The sequence below is a fragment of the Astyanax mexicanus genome, chromosome 7, assembly GCF_023375975.1.
Source record: "Astyanax mexicanus isolate ESR-SI-001 chromosome 7, AstMex3_surface, whole genome shotgun sequence".
In the NCBI taxonomy this organism is placed as follows: domain Eukaryota; kingdom Metazoa; phylum Chordata; class Actinopteri; order Characiformes; family Acestrorhamphidae; genus Astyanax; species Astyanax mexicanus.
In genome coordinates, this window is record NC_064414.1 from 1,000,817 (window position 1) to 1,021,683 (window position 20,867).

Sequence of the window (20,867 nt, forward strand, 5' to 3'; positions counted from 1 at the left end):
AACATGATGCTAAGATGCATGAATAAAAAACTGTGATTAAACACCACCAGGGTTATTGCACCAAATATTGATTTCTGAACTCTTAAAACTTTATGAATATAAACTTGTTTTCTTTGCATTATTTGAGGTCTGAAAGCTCTGCATCTTTTTATTTTATTGTATTTATTGTATTCTCATTTTCTGTAAAATAAATGCTCTAAATGAGAATATTTTTATTTGAAATTTGGGAGAAATGCTGTCTGTAGTTTATAGAATAAAACATCAATGTTCATTTTACTCAAATATAAACCTATAAATAGAGAAACACAAAATCAGAGAAACTGATTCAGAAACTGAAGTGCTCTCTTCATTTTTTTCTGGAGCTGTACAGTAATACAACTTAAAATAAGGAAGCCTGAGAGCATGAGAACATCAAAACCCTGAGATCTGGCAATGCCGGCTGAACTAAAGGTCTGCTTTCCGTACTTTTCACCTCTTCACAGTTGCTTATCAAACAACACAGTAATAACCCCCCTTTTAAAAAGGCAAAATCCCAGCCAAGACCATTTAGGAAGACTTGTTTAAGTCAAGAAGGCCGAGCATCTCCAACAAATCTGTTAAAACACATGAAGAACGAGCCTCAAGGCAAAGTCACCTGAGCCAAAGAGCAAACAGTGCAACCCAGCTTTTAAATAGACAAAGAAAAAAGAATAAAAAACAACCTGTGAAAGACAAATGAGAGACAGAACAGAGAGTGGAGGCATGGTGAGCTTATTAAACTGAAACCATGGAAACTACAGGACCGTACCACTATCCTCCACATCCATTTACCATTTACAACATCAATGCTGCTCTACTACTAAGTTCAGTTGTCTATCAATTATAAAACACCACGTTTAGTTAGGCCTAATCCCATTTAACCCCTGACCCCGACCATTTAGCCCTAAGCCTCTGTTGTGCATGATTACGTCTACACTCTAAGATAAAAAATAAATGCAGATTTGCACTTAAAAGAGTAGAAAGCTGGGGCGCCGATTGCCACTGCCGCTGCCACTATGAGCAGGAGGTTGCAGGTTCGAATCCCACTCATGCAGCTTTGCCATCATGCTGCCGGCGCTCAGAGGGAGCACAATTGGCCCTGCTCGCTCCGGGAGGGGTGATGTCCTTCTAGGGTGATGTCTACAACACAGGGCGTCTGTGAGCTGATGTATCAGAACCGAGTCGCTGCGCTTTCCTCCGATCGAAAAAGAGAAGGTGTGTCCAAACTTTTGGCCTGTACTGTATATATTTTCCATACTTTTCCGAACATGGTCGAGGGTGGGTCTGAAATCCATCAAATTCATCAGAGAGCTGGAACATCTCATAAAGCTGTTCTGCTTCAGGAGTCTGTTTAGTGATAATTTTGCCGTTACAGTGGCCCATCCTTCAATCACGGGCGCTCTGGGACAATTGTGAACAATCACACACACACACACACACACACACACAAAATGATGAAAGCATGCACCAACACAAAGACAACATCCAGGATTAACGATGCTGGCGCAGCCGTGTGGTGCCCGGCAACAGATAGAAAGTAATTAGTACTCAGCAATGTTAGACACGACAACAGCATCATTAAAGCAATTTATAGCCGCTGATTTTAACGACGCCTGTCTCAATTAGCACCATCGAATTAATCGTACCACACTGCCAGCGAGCGGGTGGACCATTACTGCTCTCTTTTCTTTTTTTTTATCCTTCATTTTTTATTTTTTTATTTACTGGTCCTTTTCATCAGATGCTACTACATGCTGTCATGTTCACACAGCAGGTAAATCAGATTTAGCCCAAATCAGATTTATTTTTGATCCATCATTAATCATGATATAGACATGTGTGGCAAGCTTATGAGCAGAGATACTGTAGATGTACTGTAGGTGTAGAGGAAAAAAAAGTGAAGCACTTTATAAACTTTATAAACACACCGCTCCTCACGCGAGATCAAACCCATGTCGTCAGGGTCGTAGTCCAATACACTACTACCACTGCTCCGGGTAGTGAATTGGACACAGCCGGGAAAAAGCCCTTATAAGGAGACAGTGAGCTGCCCAAGAACGTGCGGCAAAACAAGAACAACAGAGCACGAAAGAGACACAGAGAAAAGGGGAGGGATGTAAACAAAAGCTCGCCAGAGTGTTGGTGTTAGAGCATCATTAGTGATAGGGGGAGCCCTTTTGATCCTATTTTTGTATAATCTTTTATTTAGAAATAAAATTATACAAAAACAAATAAAAAAAATTAATTTCAAGACATTTATTTAAATGCTTCAGACGTGAAGTATGGAGGAGTAAAGGTCAGCCGTTCAACTCTACCAGCTGTTAAACATGGTGGCGGTAATAACATGCTCTGGATTTGTTTTGCTGCCAGTAAAACAGATAGATTGCATGAAGCAGGTTGACAAATTTCCCTCTTCTTCCTTTACCGGTCCTTTCCATCAAAGTCAGATGCTGCATGCTGTCACTCGTTCTTACAGCTTGCATACATTAACTACTTTTGCTGCTGCCACTGCTATGCATATTTATCATCTCCATCTTTAGTTCAGCACGCTTTTTTTCTTGCAAACTCCTTTACGTACTTTACATAAGTGCAAGAGTCCATTTTTACAGCAGAATCCTTAAACAGTTAAATAGGTAAACGTCCTTTCCCAAGGGGAAATGCTGTGCGTACACACACACACACACACACACACACACATACATGCATGCACGCACCTGCACACCCATTCATTCTCATTACATCTGATGGTGTATTAGTAGTCAGAGCAGTGTGTATGGATGGTAAAGCATGGTGGCGGTGCGCAGGTATAATGAGAAGCCTTCTGATCAATAACTGATGCAGCCCAACGTTCAGGCACTCCTGTATCTGTACAGAGGATGCTTTAAATCAGGACAAACATATATATATATATATATAAATGTATATAAGTATATATAGCATATATATATATGGTGTTGAAAGTAAGGTACAGAAGGGTTATACGTTCAGACATCCATCTATCCATCAAATATAAAAGATGCCCAACACTGTCTTTTCCTGTCTTTGCCTGCCAATGAACCAGCAAACTCTATTTGTGTGTGTGTGTGTGTGTGTGTGCGTGTATGTGTGTCTGTGTCCATTTGTTTCCATACAATGAAAGACATGGCTAACCTACACTGACAGAACCAGTCATCTACTATATATATATACATATATAAATATAGCCAGCAGAAGCTGCATCATTTAGGGTGGAATGGGAAATTTAGCTAGATAGCTACATAGCCACCTTTAATGGTGCAACAGAGAGCAGAAGCTGCATCATTTAAGGTGAAAAGTAAAAAAAAAAAAGAATTGCTGCATCAACTGCCCCTTTTTGAAGACATAAAATAAATCCCTACTGCTAAAATTTATTTCAGTCGGGCAGGGTCGTCTACAGGTTCTTAAAGGGTTCTTAAAGGGTTGACTCTTAATTTTATCCTTTCCTCTTGTAACTCTTTTCTAAGGTGAAAGTATAAACTCAAAAACAAGGCGTAGGGTGTGAGTGTGTGTATTTCATTGAAAATATAAACAAGAAAACAAACAAAGAACCAAAACTAAACAAAGAAATTACATAGTAGTACATAGGAAAACACCCACAACCTTAACAGACAATAAACGTACAAAGAACCGACAAAAGGAAACAGGAAACACAGGACTATAAATACAGACACAAGGCGGTAAAAGGAAACTGGGAACACCTGGGCAAGTAACAAGGGGGCGGAGCAACACTAAACACTAAAGTCAGAGACACGGCAAATTAGAAATAGGATTGGATCTCACTCTGACCCAGCCTTTAACTTTTACAGTGGGTACTAGCAGGGGCGTCACCTGGCCTGGGCTTCCGGGGCTTTTTATGTAAAACAGGTGAAATAACTAAAAACAGCTCATTTTTTGTTAAGTAAAGAGAAGGTGTGTTTAAACTTTTGGCCTGTACTGTATATATATATATATATATATAAAATTAACTGGGCTGAGCACCGAATCTTTACATACCCAGACATCACCCTCTAGCATACAATGTGTGGTACATTATATTAGATTTTTCATTGAGCATCTGTAAGTAGTTGTGTAATGCTGCTAATAAACCCACCGGCAACCATTACCTCACTCTTATCCACAGCGCAGCAGCCGAAGGGAAAGTATTTGATCAGGCCATTGATCACCTCGTCTCAAATAGTCTTTTTATCCAGCGAGAGATCAGTAGCCATCCGGCTAAACAATCAGAGCGTTAGCGCTTTCATTAAAGCCTTATCTAAAAGGAGCCGCAACGTGCTTTCAAATGTGAAATCAGACAGCTGTGTTTTATTCCGGACTCTGCGTAATGACTGCAGTGTGTTCTGCAGGGTGAAAACACTCACTCTGTACTTTAATGCTTCCTGTCCTGAATGCATTAGTGGGAGGTGTGGTAGAACCTTTACATCGCTGTATGAGTTCTTTAAACTTTAAAAAGCTGCTTAAAGCTCAAACATCTCATTTACAGACATGATTGTTTAAAATCGAGTGAGTTTAGAATCATTATTTCTAATCAATACTACAGGAAACGTTAAAGCTCAGCTCACTGAGATCACTGAATCATTTTTAACGTTTAGTTTCTAATCACTATCAGAAATCCTGTGATTGTTTTAAGTAAGTTTATTTCTACTGTTATTATTTTTTTCTTCATTTTATATTTAATAAATGGTTTACTTTTTATGTGCCAATATTTTTTAGTTTTTTTTTTTAATTTTATTTATTTTTTGTCTTTTTACTTATATATTTAATTAATCTATATTATATATGTCGGTTTAAATTTTGTATTTCACTTATTTATTCATGCTTTCCTCTGCTGATGACAACTTTTATAGATATGCAGATTTCATTCTCCAGCAGGATTTGGCACACTGCCCACACTGCATAAAAAAGTACCAATTGGTCTCATTATATAATATTCAAATTTTCTGAGACACTGACTTTTGGGTTTTAATTTGATAAATGCTTAAAATAGATCACTCTGTCCATGTGTAATACGTCTATATAATATATGAGTTTAACTTTTCTGAACTTAATTGCTGAAATAAAGTTTTAATGATATTCTATTTTTTTAATTGCACTAGTATTGTTATTATATGTGATGCTGAGACTAATCAATTAAAATGCTACAAAATAATCATCTGTTTTATCAATCATAGTTTAAAGGGTGAAAAGGGGTTATTTGTAAAGATTTAGACAAGCATTGAATTCTAAATATTCACTATTTTTTTGGTATATTTCATGTGTGACTATAAGACAAGGCAAGTTTATTTATATAGCACCATATATAGCACCATTTTTAATCCACAATGTTCATTTAAAGTGCTTTAAAAATTAGAAAATGCAAAGAGAAGTCAAATTACAAAAACATGTAACAATAAAAATGGAAGTAAAAGAACAGATTAAGAATGAAGCATGGACAAAGCATGATTCAAACATGATTAAAACTAAGATAAGTCAAATTAAAAAAATAAGTGTTTTTAGTATTTTTTAATATAGCATTTTTATTGCATCATTTGATATCTCATGTGAAGGGACAGTCACACGTGTGTGTGTGTGTGTGTGTATTGTGGGGGGTGGGGTAATGGTGGAGGTGGGTGTGAGAGGGAATCCTGAGCAGGGTTTTATGGTTTATGGTGTGTTATTTGTGAAAGGAGGATTTATAGTAGCGTCTCTGACAGGCCGAGCGCGCCTCAAAACCAATGTACGGATTATTATATAAAAATCAATCAATCTGCGCCTTTGTGTGTGTGTGTGTGTGTGTGTGTGTGTATCTGTCTGGCTGCCAGGCCCTGACCTACTTGAAGAATCTAATCCTGAAGCCATTCATACCACAAGCACCACCTCTATATCCCTCTGATACAAACCGGCTAATACAGTATATCAGCAGCCCAGCGCTCGGCCTCGTTATCAGAGCTCTGCTATAAAATATAATACAGTAAAACATCCTCACAGCTTCATTTCTACTATATATCCCTCCAAACCTGCACTCACACCTGTATACATACACATATACTGATTATATTATAGAAAATAACACTAGCTAACAATGGGAACTCAAAACTGGGTGACATAATGTAAATTCTACATTCCACCATTACACCATTTCCGTGTCCCAAAACTTTGTTTTCTTAAACTTATTTATGTAAAAATATTAAATAAAATAATAATGTGTTTACACTATACTTATTGCATAGTTAAAGTTCTCATTTTCATATTTCATAGTTCACATTTATACACATTTTAGTAACTGCTTCCTGCAGCATATATTTATATATATATATATATATATATATATATATTTTATATTTCAGAATATATATATATAAAAAAAAAAAATATATATATATATATATATTACTATACTATACTATACTATATTTTATTATATATATATATTTGTCATTTTAAACATTCTAAACACCATCAGAAAGCCCGTGACTGTTTTAAATTATTTTTTGTTAGTTTATTTTTCTTTTTTAATTCATTTTATTTATTTCTATGTATTTATTTTTTATTTATTTCTTTTTAACAGAATGAGCAAGCATGAACAAGAAGGTCAGTGTACTTTCCCCGTTGTTACGATAGCAAAGACACGCTGACACACACGCTGCTGCATGGTGTGCAGTTAAAGACGCACCTATAGATCGCGAAAATATGGCCCTAAATGTTTCTTATATCCCGAATATGAGCAAATTAGTGACTTCAATCAACTAAAAAAAATAATCCCAACAGAGTTACTGAGTGCTGAAACAATCCCAGATATGAAAATACAGTAAATAAATGAACTTTATGTTTAACTGAGTGATTTTACAGCATTTTTACAGAATTCAGATGAAATATTGATGAGTTCTTCCTGCAGCAGCAGCAGTGAGATTCCTGCTCCTCAGACTGAGACAGCAGTGTGACACACATGCAGACCCACATCTGCCCCCGGGTCATCCATCACAGCGCCGGCGTGAGAGGCACTCGCAATGAATCCTGCCGCCGGCAAAACGCACGCCATACATGCCTACACCGGCCTGCGTGATCTGTGTGGAGCTGTAGCTGTGTGTGTGTGTGTGTGTGTGTGTGTAACGTTGACGGTAGTGTAACTGTGGCCTAGTATTGATGGAGTGTACTCAGAGAGCGGTATCGACCCGCCACTGGAGCACAGCAGACCCCCAGACTTCTCCAAACAGCACCCCCACCATACCCCACAATAACCTCACCATACCCCCACCATACCCCACTATATCCCACAATACTCACTATACCCCACAATACCCCCACCATACCCCACTATATCACACAATACTCACTATACCCCACAATACCCCCACCATACCCCACTATATCCCACAATACTCACTATACCCCACAATACCCCCACCATACCCCATTATACCCCACTATACCCCCACTATACCCCATTATACCCCACTATACCCCCACCATACCCCACCATACCTCACTTTACCCCCACCATACCCCACAATACCCCCACAATACCCCCGCCATACCCCCCCAATGCTTACCAACCCCCCACCATTTCTACCTCCACTGTTTAGTTTAGTTAGATTTAGTTAGCTTGATTAGTTTTGGTTAGATAATTTAATTCGGTTGGTTTTGATTAGCTTGGTAAGCTTGATTAGTTTTGGTTTGCTCGTTAAGCTTGATTAGCTTTAGTTGGCTCGTTAAGCTTGATTAGCTTTTGGTTAACTCGTTTAGCTTGGGTAGTTTTTGCTTAGATCGCTTAGCTCAGTTATATTTGGTTAGCTTGTTTAGTTTTGGTTAAATCGTTTAATTCGGTTAGATTTGTTTAGCTTGTTTAGTTTGGTTAGTTTGGATTAGCTCGTTAAGCTCGGTTGGTTTTGGTTTTAAACTTGGTTGGTTTTAAATAGAAGAAAATGATCAGAAATGATCACTTCACAGTTTCAGGATTAAAGCGTAGTCCATTCTTCCTCTATATTTAGATCATGTCTGTCAAAAATGACGTCTTTCCTCTGTCTCTTTCTGTCTGACTCTTTTCTCTCGAATCCACTGTTCTCTTATTCGTCGGGTATCAGACGCCCTGCTCTGTTTTCTCATTATTCTGATGTGATAATAACCACTCCATCCCAGCCGCCGAGGCAGCCGAGCAATCAGCCAATTAAAAGTTAGAAAGGGAAAGTGGAGGGTAAAGGGCACCACAGTGATATAATCCTTCTTCTGATGCTTCTTGTGTTCTCATAACTACGATGCACTAAACGCTCATAAAGAAATATGCAGATGATACGTCAGATTACAGGCGTGGAGAGCATGCAGTCTTTGCTTTGTTTGGAAGACATGAACTGTTTGATTTGTATTCAGAAAAATATTGATTTTAAAATGAAGTTCAGGAAAGAGACGATTTTATGATTTTATTCATTATATTTTGACATTAGCAGATTTACTTAAATATTATTTTATATTTTCGATTATAATTACAATTATGATTCATGATTTCATGAACATAATAAAAAACAACTTTTGTTAATAGGAAAATTAGCTGGCGAATGGTAGGTTCGACTGTAAATGATAAAAGCTGCTGATCAGCTGATGTCATGTCTGGACTACGATACTGCACACGGCACTACCAGGAAGCTTGACTTCCTGAATATTGACTACACCTGTTTCACCCACTATAAATACATCTTCTCCTCACTCACTCTGGTTTCTGATTTCTGATCAAAACTATGAATTAACACATGTGGAGTTTTATGAACTTAATAAAAAATGATCTGAACCTCCACAGTCACCGGACCTGAACCCAATCCAGATGTTTTGGGGTGAGCTGGAGCACAGAGTGAAGAAGACAAAGGAGCAACAAGTGCTAATAAACACCTCTGGGAACTCCTTCCTTCCTTCAAGACTGTTGGAAAACTTTTCATTTCAGGTGGCCACCTCTTGAAGCTCATTGAGAGAATGATGCCACGAGTGTGCAAAGCAGTAATCAGAGCAAAGGGGGGCTATTTTGAAGAAACTAGAATATAAAACATGTTTTTAGTTATTTCACCTTTTTTTATTAAGTACATAAAACTCCACATGTGTTCATTCATAGTTTTGATGCTTCAGTGAGAATCTACAATGTAAATAGTCATGAAAAAAAACTTCCTTTGGCCTGTACTGTATATAACACAAGTTGTCTGATGGCTCTTTGTTTGATAGCAAGACAGAATGAATGAAGCAGGGAGGAGTGATGTCCTCAAGACTCCACATTTTCAGTCATCCTTGTTTTTAAAACTTTATGGAGTTACAGCTCGAGTTACGGATCTCAACTTTTACAGAACTATTCGGTGTTTTAGCTCCGGACTGACTTTCAGAGTGCGGCTGGTTTACTGAGCCGGTTTGGAGTTTCACTCCGCTATATATCGACTGTAATATAAAACGCTGCACTCAAACACAAAGACGCAGTCTCCTTCAGCCTCAGAGCAAAGTCCCGACACTTTCTCAGAGCGAGACGCTCGTCCTCAATCTCTCTCAGATACTCAGATACAGGCTTTCTACTTTCTGGGCCTGGTTCCGCCTTCCTGCTTTTATGGCGTCACATCAACGCCAAAAGACGGGGGCGCAAATAGCAGGTGAAAAAAAATTAACCAGCTTATTTTTACATTTTTGCGTGTAAATTAACTTCTTGCGAGCGCAAAAGTGAAATTCACGAGCAAAAAAAGGAAATTGTATCGCTCTCAAGCTTGATTTTTTCTCAGGATCGCCTCCTTCAGTGAACGCTATTGGCTGATATCTGCAGGGTTTGTGACAGACTGACTACCTTCAAGAGCCGGAGGAGGGCGAAGAAATAAAGACAGCAGGAGAGTTAGCTAGCTAGCTATGCTAACATCCAAACAACCCTCTCTCTGGCACTGTTAGCCTGGGTTAAGTGTCGTGAATGACCGGCTCTCTTGTTTAGCGTCTTAAGAGACCGACCCTTTGGGCACTTAACGAGAGTTCCGGTAATTTCGGACACTAAACCCAGGCAGACAGCATCGGAGAGCCGGTTGTTTGGATGTTAGCATAGCTAGCTAGCTAACTCTCCTGCTGTTCTTATTTCTCCGCCCTCCTCCTCCGGCTCGTGAAGGTAGGCGGTCCATCATAAACCCTGGAGATATCAGCCAATAGCACTCACTGAGGGAAGCCCCGCCCCCAACCTGTCAAAACCACCCCTTTCAAAATTCGAGCGCAAAAGCCTCGCTCGAGTAAAAATAAAAGCTGCAGGTTATTCGCATGGAGCGAGAAGAGAGAACTGTGAATTCAAGAGGAAAATAAAACATCCGAGAGGAGAAAAATGAAGCTCGAGAGCGATATTCTGTTCAGCGCAAACACAATTCCCCTTTTTTTGCTTGTGAGCTTCACATTTGCGCTTGTGAGAAGTTTAATAGTTTAATTTAGACACGCAAAATGTTAAAACACACTGGTTAATTTTTTCACCTGGTATCTTTGCCCTCACCCCGACTTTTAACATTTAATGTGACGCCATACGCCTCTCTTCTCCGGCTCAGACAAAAGAGAAGGAAAATCAACTGAAAACAAACAACTCTCTCAGAGCAGCGCCGAGCGTCGAGCCACGCAGCAAAACAAATTCCAATTTGTGCCCGTGTGTGTTTTCCTTCCCCAGAGTGCTCGTAGCGAGTGGTGTGTGTGTGTGTATGTATGTGTATGTATGTGTGTGTGTGCTGGTATGTACAGCCTTCTGTATCTTTAGTGCATGCTCATACTGCGTTTTTTTCTTTTTTTCTTTAAAGCACCGCTACTTCACATATTTTCAACTTTCTAGCTCTTCAGGTTCAATGTTTATCCAAAATACTACAAATTCCATTGATCCAAAATGCTTAAAAAGTAAGCATTCAATTGCCATGGCTTTTAACAGTAAAAAACTGAATTAAAACTCACTAAAAACAGGTTCTTTAACAATGCTTGTCTGTAGCAATGGAAATAACAAACAAACCATTTACAAAAATTGTAGTAAAGCGGTGATGATACAGTGTTACTGCACTCTTCACAGAGCACATTCACACGTTCATCATAATAACAAGAAACAGACACAGAAACACAAGGCAATCTGTAACTAATAAAAGTAGAAGTTGTTTTTGTTTTCTCTTTAAGAGAAATTACAAATAAAGCAAGAGCATGGTGAGCACTGTTTCCTACACTGTCAGAGCCACGCAGGGATGAGTCAGGTGCAGACACAATAAAAAGGGTTTTTAAATAAGGGTAATCAAAAATTATGTTTTAGAAAACACAAACACGAACACAAAGAACAGAGAAACAGTCCAGGGCGAATAACAAAGTAAGACAACATAAGGGGCATGGCGAAATCATAGTCGAAGATACAAAAATGGGTCAAACACAGAATAATCAATACATTTCCAAGATAAACACTTTGTGTCGACGAACGAAACCAAATCTAATACTTGGCTTGAGTAAGGGAAGTGCAGAGGTATATACAGTATAGTGAGGGTAACGGGTGAAATCAATACTCAGGTGATAGCGATCTGGAAGGTGTCAATGTGATGCCATGTGAGGGAGTGAATGGTTGATGTATCTTCTTGCTGAGCTCTTGTTAACTTGTTAACATACAATTTCTAATGTTTAGCCTAATCTGTGCAGCGTTATATATGTAGGTGTGAGGAGAAGCATCTTCACTGACAGTCTTATCAATAGAAACAAGGCAGAGGCAGAACAACGGCGTTTAAATCTACAGCGTATAATACGTCTATATAATATCCTCAGCGAGAGAATTACCTAACCAGAGAAACTCTCACCTCTACATAAAACCAGAGACAGGAGAGACAGAAACGAGCAATGAACTGAGAGCACGATCAGAGATAAATACATTATACAGAGAAAGAAAGAGAGAAACCAGGATGTAAAGCATGAAAACGAGAAATAAAGGAGTGTTTTGTCACTTTTGATCTGTTGATCTGTTGTGTGCTGTGCTCTGTTTATGCTCTGTTTATTTTGAGAAGTACTCTCAACATAACAGAAGTGGTTACAAAAATAGTTTTAGTGCCCAAAAAGAATCTTAATTTGCCATGTTACCAGAAACAACAGATGATAAAAACTGAGTTTATCCTTTTATCCTCTTATTATTCATTATTTATTTTTTTAAATTTATTTTTTGATTGGTATGCTTATGATCTTATTTCATAATTATTCATTTGATATTTTTTTACTCGCTCATCATTTTAGTTTATCATTTTCTTTCACTATTATTATTATTATTATTATTATTATTATTATTATTATTATTATTATTATTATTATTGTCTTTATTTAAAATGTTACAAATTCTTTACTTTTTATGTGTTCATTTTTTAGTCATTGTATTTAGATTTTCCTATATATATATATTGCTCTTATATAATATTACAATTTTCTGAGACACTGATTTTTGGGTTTTCATTGGCTGTAAACCATAATCATAAACAATAAAATAAATAAAGGCTTAAAATAGATCAGTCTGTGTTTAATACATATATGAGTTTATACTGAATTACTGAAATAAAGTGACTTTTTTGAGATGCACTAGTATATGTCCCTATTAAAATCTTATAATACTGCATACTGTGTTATCAATTAATATTGCTAACAATGCTAACAACAATAACTTGGGTTATCTTTCGATGCCTCCGATGTCTTTGACTACTTTTTTTTACCATTTACAAAAATTGCATAGCATTAAAAGCCCAAAGTAGCCCAATATATGAACACTGACCACCATAAACTGACCGTCACTTTTCTGTATAGAGTGAAACGCATAGTCAGATGCTCTTTAACCACAGTGAGATGGAAAATAAGGACCAGAGAGAAAGTGATGAGAGGGAGGCAGCTAGTTAGCCAGTGCCTGTTAGCGGCGCCTGTCTGTGACACATGAAAGACAGACACAGAAAGAAGAGAGAGAGAGAGACAGGTACTCACTGGTGGCGTTAGTCAGGCGGAAGGTGACGGAACTGTCAGGGATGTCGCACACGTTTCGTACCGACACCTGGCAGGTGTAGTTAGCGAAGTCCTGAGGCCGAAGGTTCTTCAGCTTTAACACCTTTGTCTCACCCTGTAAAGCATGTTTACACACACACACACACACACACACACACACACACACACACACACACACACACACACAGCAGGTTTAAACCAATCATTGTCCACCGCACTGTTAACAAATATACCCCGCTTATTTACAATTTCAGCTTATAATCTCTGCTCAAACTTTTGGTAGAGCACATTTCGAGTAATCGAGTGAATTAACCTGAAATAGTTCTGTTTTCGAGTTTTTGATGATGAAATTATGTAATAAGTTTTATTTTGTGTTAATTTCTCAGCCACCACAACATCTTTACTGTACCGTACTTTACTGTAAAGAAAATAGTAACTTGCTCTTATGACCTACAACCCTGAGGCCAGACAGTCAATCATATACAGCTCTGTAAAAAAAATAAGAGAGCACTTAAAAATGATGAGTTTCTTTGATTTTACTAAATTAAAAACCTCTGGAATATAATCAAGAGGAAGATGGATGATCACAAACCATCAAACCACCAAACTGAACTGCTTGGATTTTTGCACCAGGAGTAAAGCAGCATAAAGTTATCCAAAAGCAGTGTGTAAGACTGGTGGAGGAGAACATGATGTCAAGAACACTGATTAAAACTGTGATCAAAAAACAGGGTTATTCCCCCAAATATTGATTTATGAACTCTTAAAATCATAAATAATGTTGATGATTATGAACTTGTGTTCATATTGCATTATTTGAGGTCTGAAAGATTGGGAAATTACTAGAAGTAAATGTACAAAATAGAGACTAAAACTAGAGTCATTTCTATTGGTTAAACACAGCATGTTTGCTCCATATCTGATGATTTCATCTTGTGAAGACCACCGGCTGTTACTGAGTGTGTAGAAATCCAGCAGAAACCTACAGTAGTGAACAGTAGTAGGTTCTGGAACAGTGAGGAGTCCTGCAGCGTTAAAGGAAGACGATGGAATATGAGTGATGAACTCTTGATCTGAGAGCCATTATTAAAGTCCAGTTTGCATAAGGAGGAATAGATGGGTGGGAAACGCGATACTTGGAGGATGGCGATGTAATACATCACGCTAATGACAGTGATTCATACTGCTGATGGACTCCGCAATTTGACTGATATTCATAAAATCTTTAAAAACCTCTCTCTCGCTCTCTTTCTTCGTCTCTTTGTCTCTTTGTCTTTTTTAAACACATGGATTCTAGTGTTTTCCATTTGTCTTCTTTCTCCTTCTTCCTGCCTGAGTTCAGTAAGACCACACACTCTTAAAAAACAGAGGTACTTTATATGTGCTTTTTTGTACTCAAAGGTATAATATTGGTCTTTACAGGGTCAGATTTTTTTTTCTCTTTAGTGTAAAGTCATTTCTAACAGCAATAAGTACAGATTTGTACCATTGTGAAGAAGTTTATGGTAAAATTAACGCTAGCAGCTAAGAGCTGTATTTTATTTTACTCTAGATGGGATAAGTAAGTATTTAACCTCCCACACTGTCCACACTGGCAGTGCCCAAAAGTACCAATTGGTCTTATATAATATTCTAATATTCTGAGACCCTGACTTTTGGGTTTTCATTGGCTGTAAGCTTCATAACATCAACATCAACAATAAAATAAAATAAAAAAAAATAAAATAGATCACTCTGTGTTTAATACATCTATACACTCTAAGAAAAGTAAGTACAGATTTGTACTTAAAAGGGTACAAAGCTTGTCGCTGGGGCTGTACCTTATATCGAGGTACAAAAAAGTACCTTTCAGTGAAAGTCCTTTTTTGTACCCAGGGTTTTTGTGTCAGTAAAGATTATAAATATTATAAACATTATCATCAACTAAATATGTGTCAAAAACTTGATCATCTAAAATTGTCTGGCTTTCAAATAAAAAAATGTGCAATTTAAATATATATTGTTCATTAGTACAGTGATACAGAATACTGAATGTACCCTTTGGCTGCTTAAATGGTACAAATCTGTACTTATTGCTGTTAGAAATGACTTTGTACTTCAGAGGGAACAAATCTGACCCTGTAAAGACCAATATTGTACCTTTAAGGGTACAATTACGAAGAGTGTACCCTTGAGTACAAAAAAGTACTCATATCGTACCTCTGTTTTTTAGAGTGTATAATAAATGAGTTTCACATTTTCATGAACTGAATTACTGAAATAAAGTGATTTTTTAAATTGTATTAATTTTTCGTTGAGATGCACTAGTAAAATACACCAATAAAGTTTCATTATTATCATATTATCATTCAATTCCAACTATCATCATTTTCTTTTCTTTTTTTTGTCGTTTTTTGTCGTATGTATGTAATGTACATACTGTAGATAAGAAGGCAAAATATTTTAAAATGTGAAAAACCCGTATGAATCCACAGTTCATGTTTTACTAAGCTGTAGACTCTGTACGCACTAATTGTGCTTTGCCTGTCGAGACAGCGGGTTTAAAATGTGCAGAGAAATAATGAAGCAGCAATAAACTCAGAGACAAAAGAGGAAATAATGTGCTAATAAATTAAATTCCCTCACAATAAAACATCCTACAAGGGTGTAATTCTGGACATAAAGAGAAGAAGAAAAGTGTTATAGGAGCAATTACATGAAAAAACAGTACCACAGGAGTCACTAGACTAAACCTAAGACTAGACTAATCTTCTGACAGTAACAATACACTGACATGGCAAAAGTCATGGGACAGCAGTGTGTACAGTTAATTGATCAGTAACGAAAATGAGTTTATATTTTAGGGGTAAAAAGATACAATAAATAAATGTCCCAATACTTTTATCCATAAACGTAGTGTAGTCTATTGGTCAGAGCTCCTTTATTTCATGTATTGTAAATTATATTGTTATTCTGATTAAACAGTAATACATGCTTTTTCAATTGAATTAAAATACATAGAGCAGTATATACACATGTGATAATTAGATCATGAAGGTCCAAATTTTATAGATCTAAAGCACACCGATCAATTGCGTCTTTGGTATCGTTCATATCTTAATAGTGCAGCGCTTTTTTGCGCTTTTTTGTTCAAGCTGTGAAGATACACCAGCATATACACTAATTTAAGGGAACTGTAATGTTATTTTATTCTTTTATTTGTTTATTGTTGAGTTAAAAGTCGGGTTTGCACTCTGCAGCACGTTTATGTGTGTGCACGGCGCTCCTGCATAGTAAAGATGGGATTAGGCGGCTGACTGTTGTCAGGGTTTTAATCAGTCAGTGGCGCACCTGTATTTCCCGTCACCAAGATAGAAGAAACACACCAGAAATTTTTCTGAACACACCTCACTTCCAGACCACTACCCCACACCATCTGTGTTTAGATCTATATTAATAAACTCTATTTTAAACTCTTATTTTTAACAGCACAAGCATGAAAGGCATGAAAATAGACAATTGAGAAGGTTTTCCATAGGGACCACATATGTATTTTAAGTGTGTTGTGCAGATGGATAGACATTCCTTCTCCATCCACAGTGTCACGTATACTAGTGCTAATCTTAAAAAATTAGAACATCATTGAAAAATGACTTTATTTCAGTTTTTTTGTTAAAAATGTGAAAATCATGTATTATATAGTGATCTATTTTAAGTGTTTATTTCTTTTATTATTGTAGATGATTAGAAAATTAGAATATTATACAGTATACGACCAGTTGGTACTTTTGAAGCAGTTTGGGCAGTGTGGGCAGTGTGCCAAGTCCTGCTGGAAAATGAAATCCGCATTTCCATAAAAGTTGTCAGCACTATTCTAGTACAGCAGGAATATGTTATAGCAGGCATTGTTACCACCCACAGTGGACAGTGCAGTGCAGGGAGTGGTAATGTTAGAGGACCAGTAGAGTTTATTAGCATCACAGGGAAATGCCAAAAGTCACGGGACTAAAACTAGCTGACTTTTATTTGGCATTGGTCAGTGTAACTCAGAAATACAAGCGGCATTGAAGGGACATTTCAATGCTTTCTGCTTTCGTTCTCTTGCCTGAAGTCTGTCTGATGTTTTCAGTAAACATTCTGAATTGTTTGGACGGTTTAAGAACATCCTCTCCTGCACCAACCGACCTTAACCAAAGTACATCGTCTGTAGAATGGCACGCAGGGGAATTGAGTGTATGGGCTTTCAAACCGTAAGAAAAAGAAATCTGCAGTAGAGAGGCTGCATGCGAGTAGGGTAATGATTATTTGAGAATACGCTCGGAAATAATAGACTGTGAATGCACTGAAGGGCAATTTCATTCCGAGGTCCACTTTAAAAACGGACCTTCAGCTCGTTCTGTTCACAATCATGAATCCTGCTTTCAAAATATTTCTTTTTATCCCTCTATTAATTTCATGCCAAACATGCTACAAAAAAATAGGATGATCCTGGGTGTGCAATAATATTGGGTAATATATCCATATACACTGACTGACCGGTACCACTTCAAAATAAGGCTAGCTTTATAAAGGGTTTATAAATGGTTTACAATTAGTTTATTAATGGTTACTAATTACTGACCTTGACTGACCTTCCTTTCTTAAAATATACTTTATTTTTTATTTAGTTGAGTAGTTCTTGCTACTCATAATTTGGATTGTTAGAACTAATAACTATACTATACTATACTATACTATACTATACTATACTATACTATTTATACTATACTATACAATTTGTTCTAACAATCCAAATTATGAGAAGCAAGAACTACTCAACTAAATAAAAAATAAAGTATATTTTAAGAAAGGAAGGTCAGTCAATCTGAAGCATTTCAATAACTTTGAAAGTATTGCCATGTTCATGTGCAAAGACCATCAAAAAAATGTTATGATGAAACTGGCACTCATCAGGACCACCCCAGGAAAGGAAGAGCAAGACTTCCCTCTGTTGCACAGGAACAATTAATCAGAAACCGCAAGTTAACAGTATTTTTTCAAGTCACTACATGATTCCTTATGTGTTCCTTCATGATCTGATAGATCACTTCCCTATTCATTTACTCTGTAGAAAAAAAAAAGAGAGTTCAGAGAGTTCTTTGCCACGAGGTGCCATGTTTATAATTCAGTGACCAGTATGAGAAAGTTGACTAGTTGTATTATGACTATTGTTGGATACTGTGCTTGTGATATATTTCCAACCCCTACTGTTTACTGTTTCCTATAAATATGTACATTATATTACCTGTGTGTATAAAGGTTCGTAGATGTCCACGCCGTTATCTTTGCTCTGTTCGATGGGGTTGTTTGCACGCTTCCAGATGAACCTGGCCGGAGGGTTGGAGTTGACGGTGCAGCGCAGGAACACCGTCTTCTCCTGGTAGTAGTTACCCCGCACATCACTGATGGTCTGGTGCACCGTCAGCACTGGTTTATCCAGATCTGGAAAACACAAATACACACATAAATATACACAAAGGTAAGTAGGTAAGAAGGTCTATTTGCATCTGTTTCTAACATAAAGGGCCCTATTTTAGCAGTCTGTAGAGCAATTAAGCATCAAACGGCTGGATTTAGGGCGTGTCGCAAAAAAAAACAAAAAAACGCCTTGCTTGGCTCGAAGCAAAGCATGCAAAAGGTGTAACGTGAAATAAACCAATCAGTGTGCAAGTAGTCATTCCCTTTAAGAGCCAGGTGAGCTCTGACTTTGGCACGTTCGTATCTTAACAGCGTGGCGCTTTTGAGCGTCTCAGTAGAGGATACTGACATGTAAAGATACGCCAGCAGCTCATTTAAGGATGACTAATTTTTAAACCACTGAGACCACCAAAAACCACCTTAAACTCCAGGATATAAAATCCAGGCACTGAATCCAGTTTCCTTTCCACTCCTGGAAAGAACTGATGCAACATTTGATTAATCGGAATCAGAATCAGAATTAAGTGTCCAGATTTGAAGACATCTGGCTTAAATTACTCCAAAAAAATGTCTTGAGATGCACTTTTTAGCTGAGATGTTCTACAGGTCCTTCTACTGATGATCCAGATAAAACTGAAAATTGAATAAATGTGCTGATAAAATGACAACAGTCTACTTTAGTTATAGCCAAGCATCCACAATCTAAACAAGATTAAATTGATTAAATTAATTAAATCCCTTTCAGTAAATCAGTCTCGTTAATATCATTAAACACGATTGTGCGCTGCAGGTACATATGAATTATTTGAACTATTGGAAAGGCTTCAAAGCATAAATCCACCCACACACCAACACACACTCACAGGCTCATACACACATACACACACACACACACACACACACACACAGACATCACTACACCTACAGCAGCCAAAGAATCATCTCAACAGAAACAGAAAACGGAAAAGAACTTCCATACATCCTGTTACCATCACTTATGTGGGCATCAGGCTGTGGCATATAGTCAGTTTTTACAGGTGTTGTGCCAAATTCTGCCTCCCTGCCGCCATAAAATGTTGTACTCATACTGCTCTGTAATTAATCTACAGTTACAGTAGATACAGAAGCACCAGCACCGCTGTACCCATAATGCTGTAACCATACTGCTGCCTGATGCTCCAGAATTTGGGAGTCAGATTCTGGTAAAAACAAAAAATGCCTTTTTTCTTCTTTTATTGTTTATTGGGTGATATTTCTTATTTTTTATTTGTTTTTTTTGCAAGCAAACCCCATCATAGTTAAGTGGATTATTCTGAATCAGGAGAATCCTTTTTTGTGAAGCTTTCTTCCTTGCAAACCACAAGATTATCATGATTAAAAGAAGTGAACTCAGTCTGCATTAACTGAATCATGGTCTGGTATGTTTGCAGATCGAAACACTTTTCTAGACCAATTACAGGAAGTTGTGACCGACTGGCCACACCCGTTTAACTATAGAAGAAGAAGAAGAAGAAGAAGAAGAAGAAGAAGAAAGATGCAGTGTTGTGGCAAATTTCAACTGCCTTTGGCATAGGGGTGTGCCTAATTGTATCGTATGCAATAATATTGTTAACATCATGCCATATCAACCACCTTTAATTAGGTAGGTGGTATGTAGGTGTGCAGCAGAAGAGAGAGAGAGAGAGAGAGAGAAAGTGAGAGAGAGAAAGAGAGAGAGAGAGAGAGAGAGAGAGAGAGAGAGAGAAAGTGAATGAAATGAGAGGTTAGGGTTAAGTCTATTTTAAAGTGTAAAGCTGGATGACCTCTGCTCTCAGAGGAGGAAGCTTCATTTCCAAATCCTCTTTGATTTCCAATAAACAAGCCCTGCTCTAATAGCCCCCCGTGTGTCTGGGGAGTACTCTGTGTGTGTGTGTGTGTGTGTGTGTGTGTGTGCACAAGAAAAAAAGAAAGAAATATGTATCACGCGCACGGCCGAGCATACGTTATTTATCAAAACCTGGAGAGGTGGGAATACAGGCGGATGATCCGAACAGAACGTTAGCATGCAGGAAAGTGGGCGCAGTGGAATTATTACTCTGTTATTACGCTGTTATTACTCTGCTATTACTTTGTTATTACTCTGTTATTACTCTGTTATTACTTTGTTATCACTCTGTTATTACTCTGCTATTACTTTGTTATTAAACATGTGTGTCAATGCACACACACACACACACACACATGCCAACACACACACACACTTGTGTACACAGAAGAGCACAAACAGAGGCGGGCCATGCTTTTGATCCAGCCAGCAGCTCGTCAATTATTCACGACTGCACACAGCGTCTTTAACTGGGTATAGGCCTACATTTGGAAATAATGAGAAGCTCGGCACTACCCAGAATGCAAAGCAGAGCGATGCTTATTTACGATCACTGGAGCTCCTCCATTCTCCTCCAGATCAACAGCTG

The 20,867-nt window shown here is 37.6% G+C and overlaps 1 protein-coding gene across 1 annotated transcript in view; it reads right to left on the reverse strand.

Annotated features, from left to right (window-relative positions):
• Nucleotides 1–20,867, reverse strand: part of LOC103023441 (MAM domain-containing glycosylphosphatidylinositol anchor protein 1) — a 229,565-nt gene that overhangs the window by 89,842 nt on the left and 118,856 nt on the right. Inside the window, exons 5-6 of the mRNA XM_022685148.2 lie at nt 18,242–18,438; nt 12,961–13,093 (exon numbers count right to left, since the gene is read on the reverse strand). Of these exons, the coding sequence (XP_022540869.1) occupies nt 12,961–13,093; nt 18,242–18,438 (330 nt within the window). The remainder of the gene's footprint in view (nt 1–12,960; nt 13,094–18,241; nt 18,439–20,867) is intronic.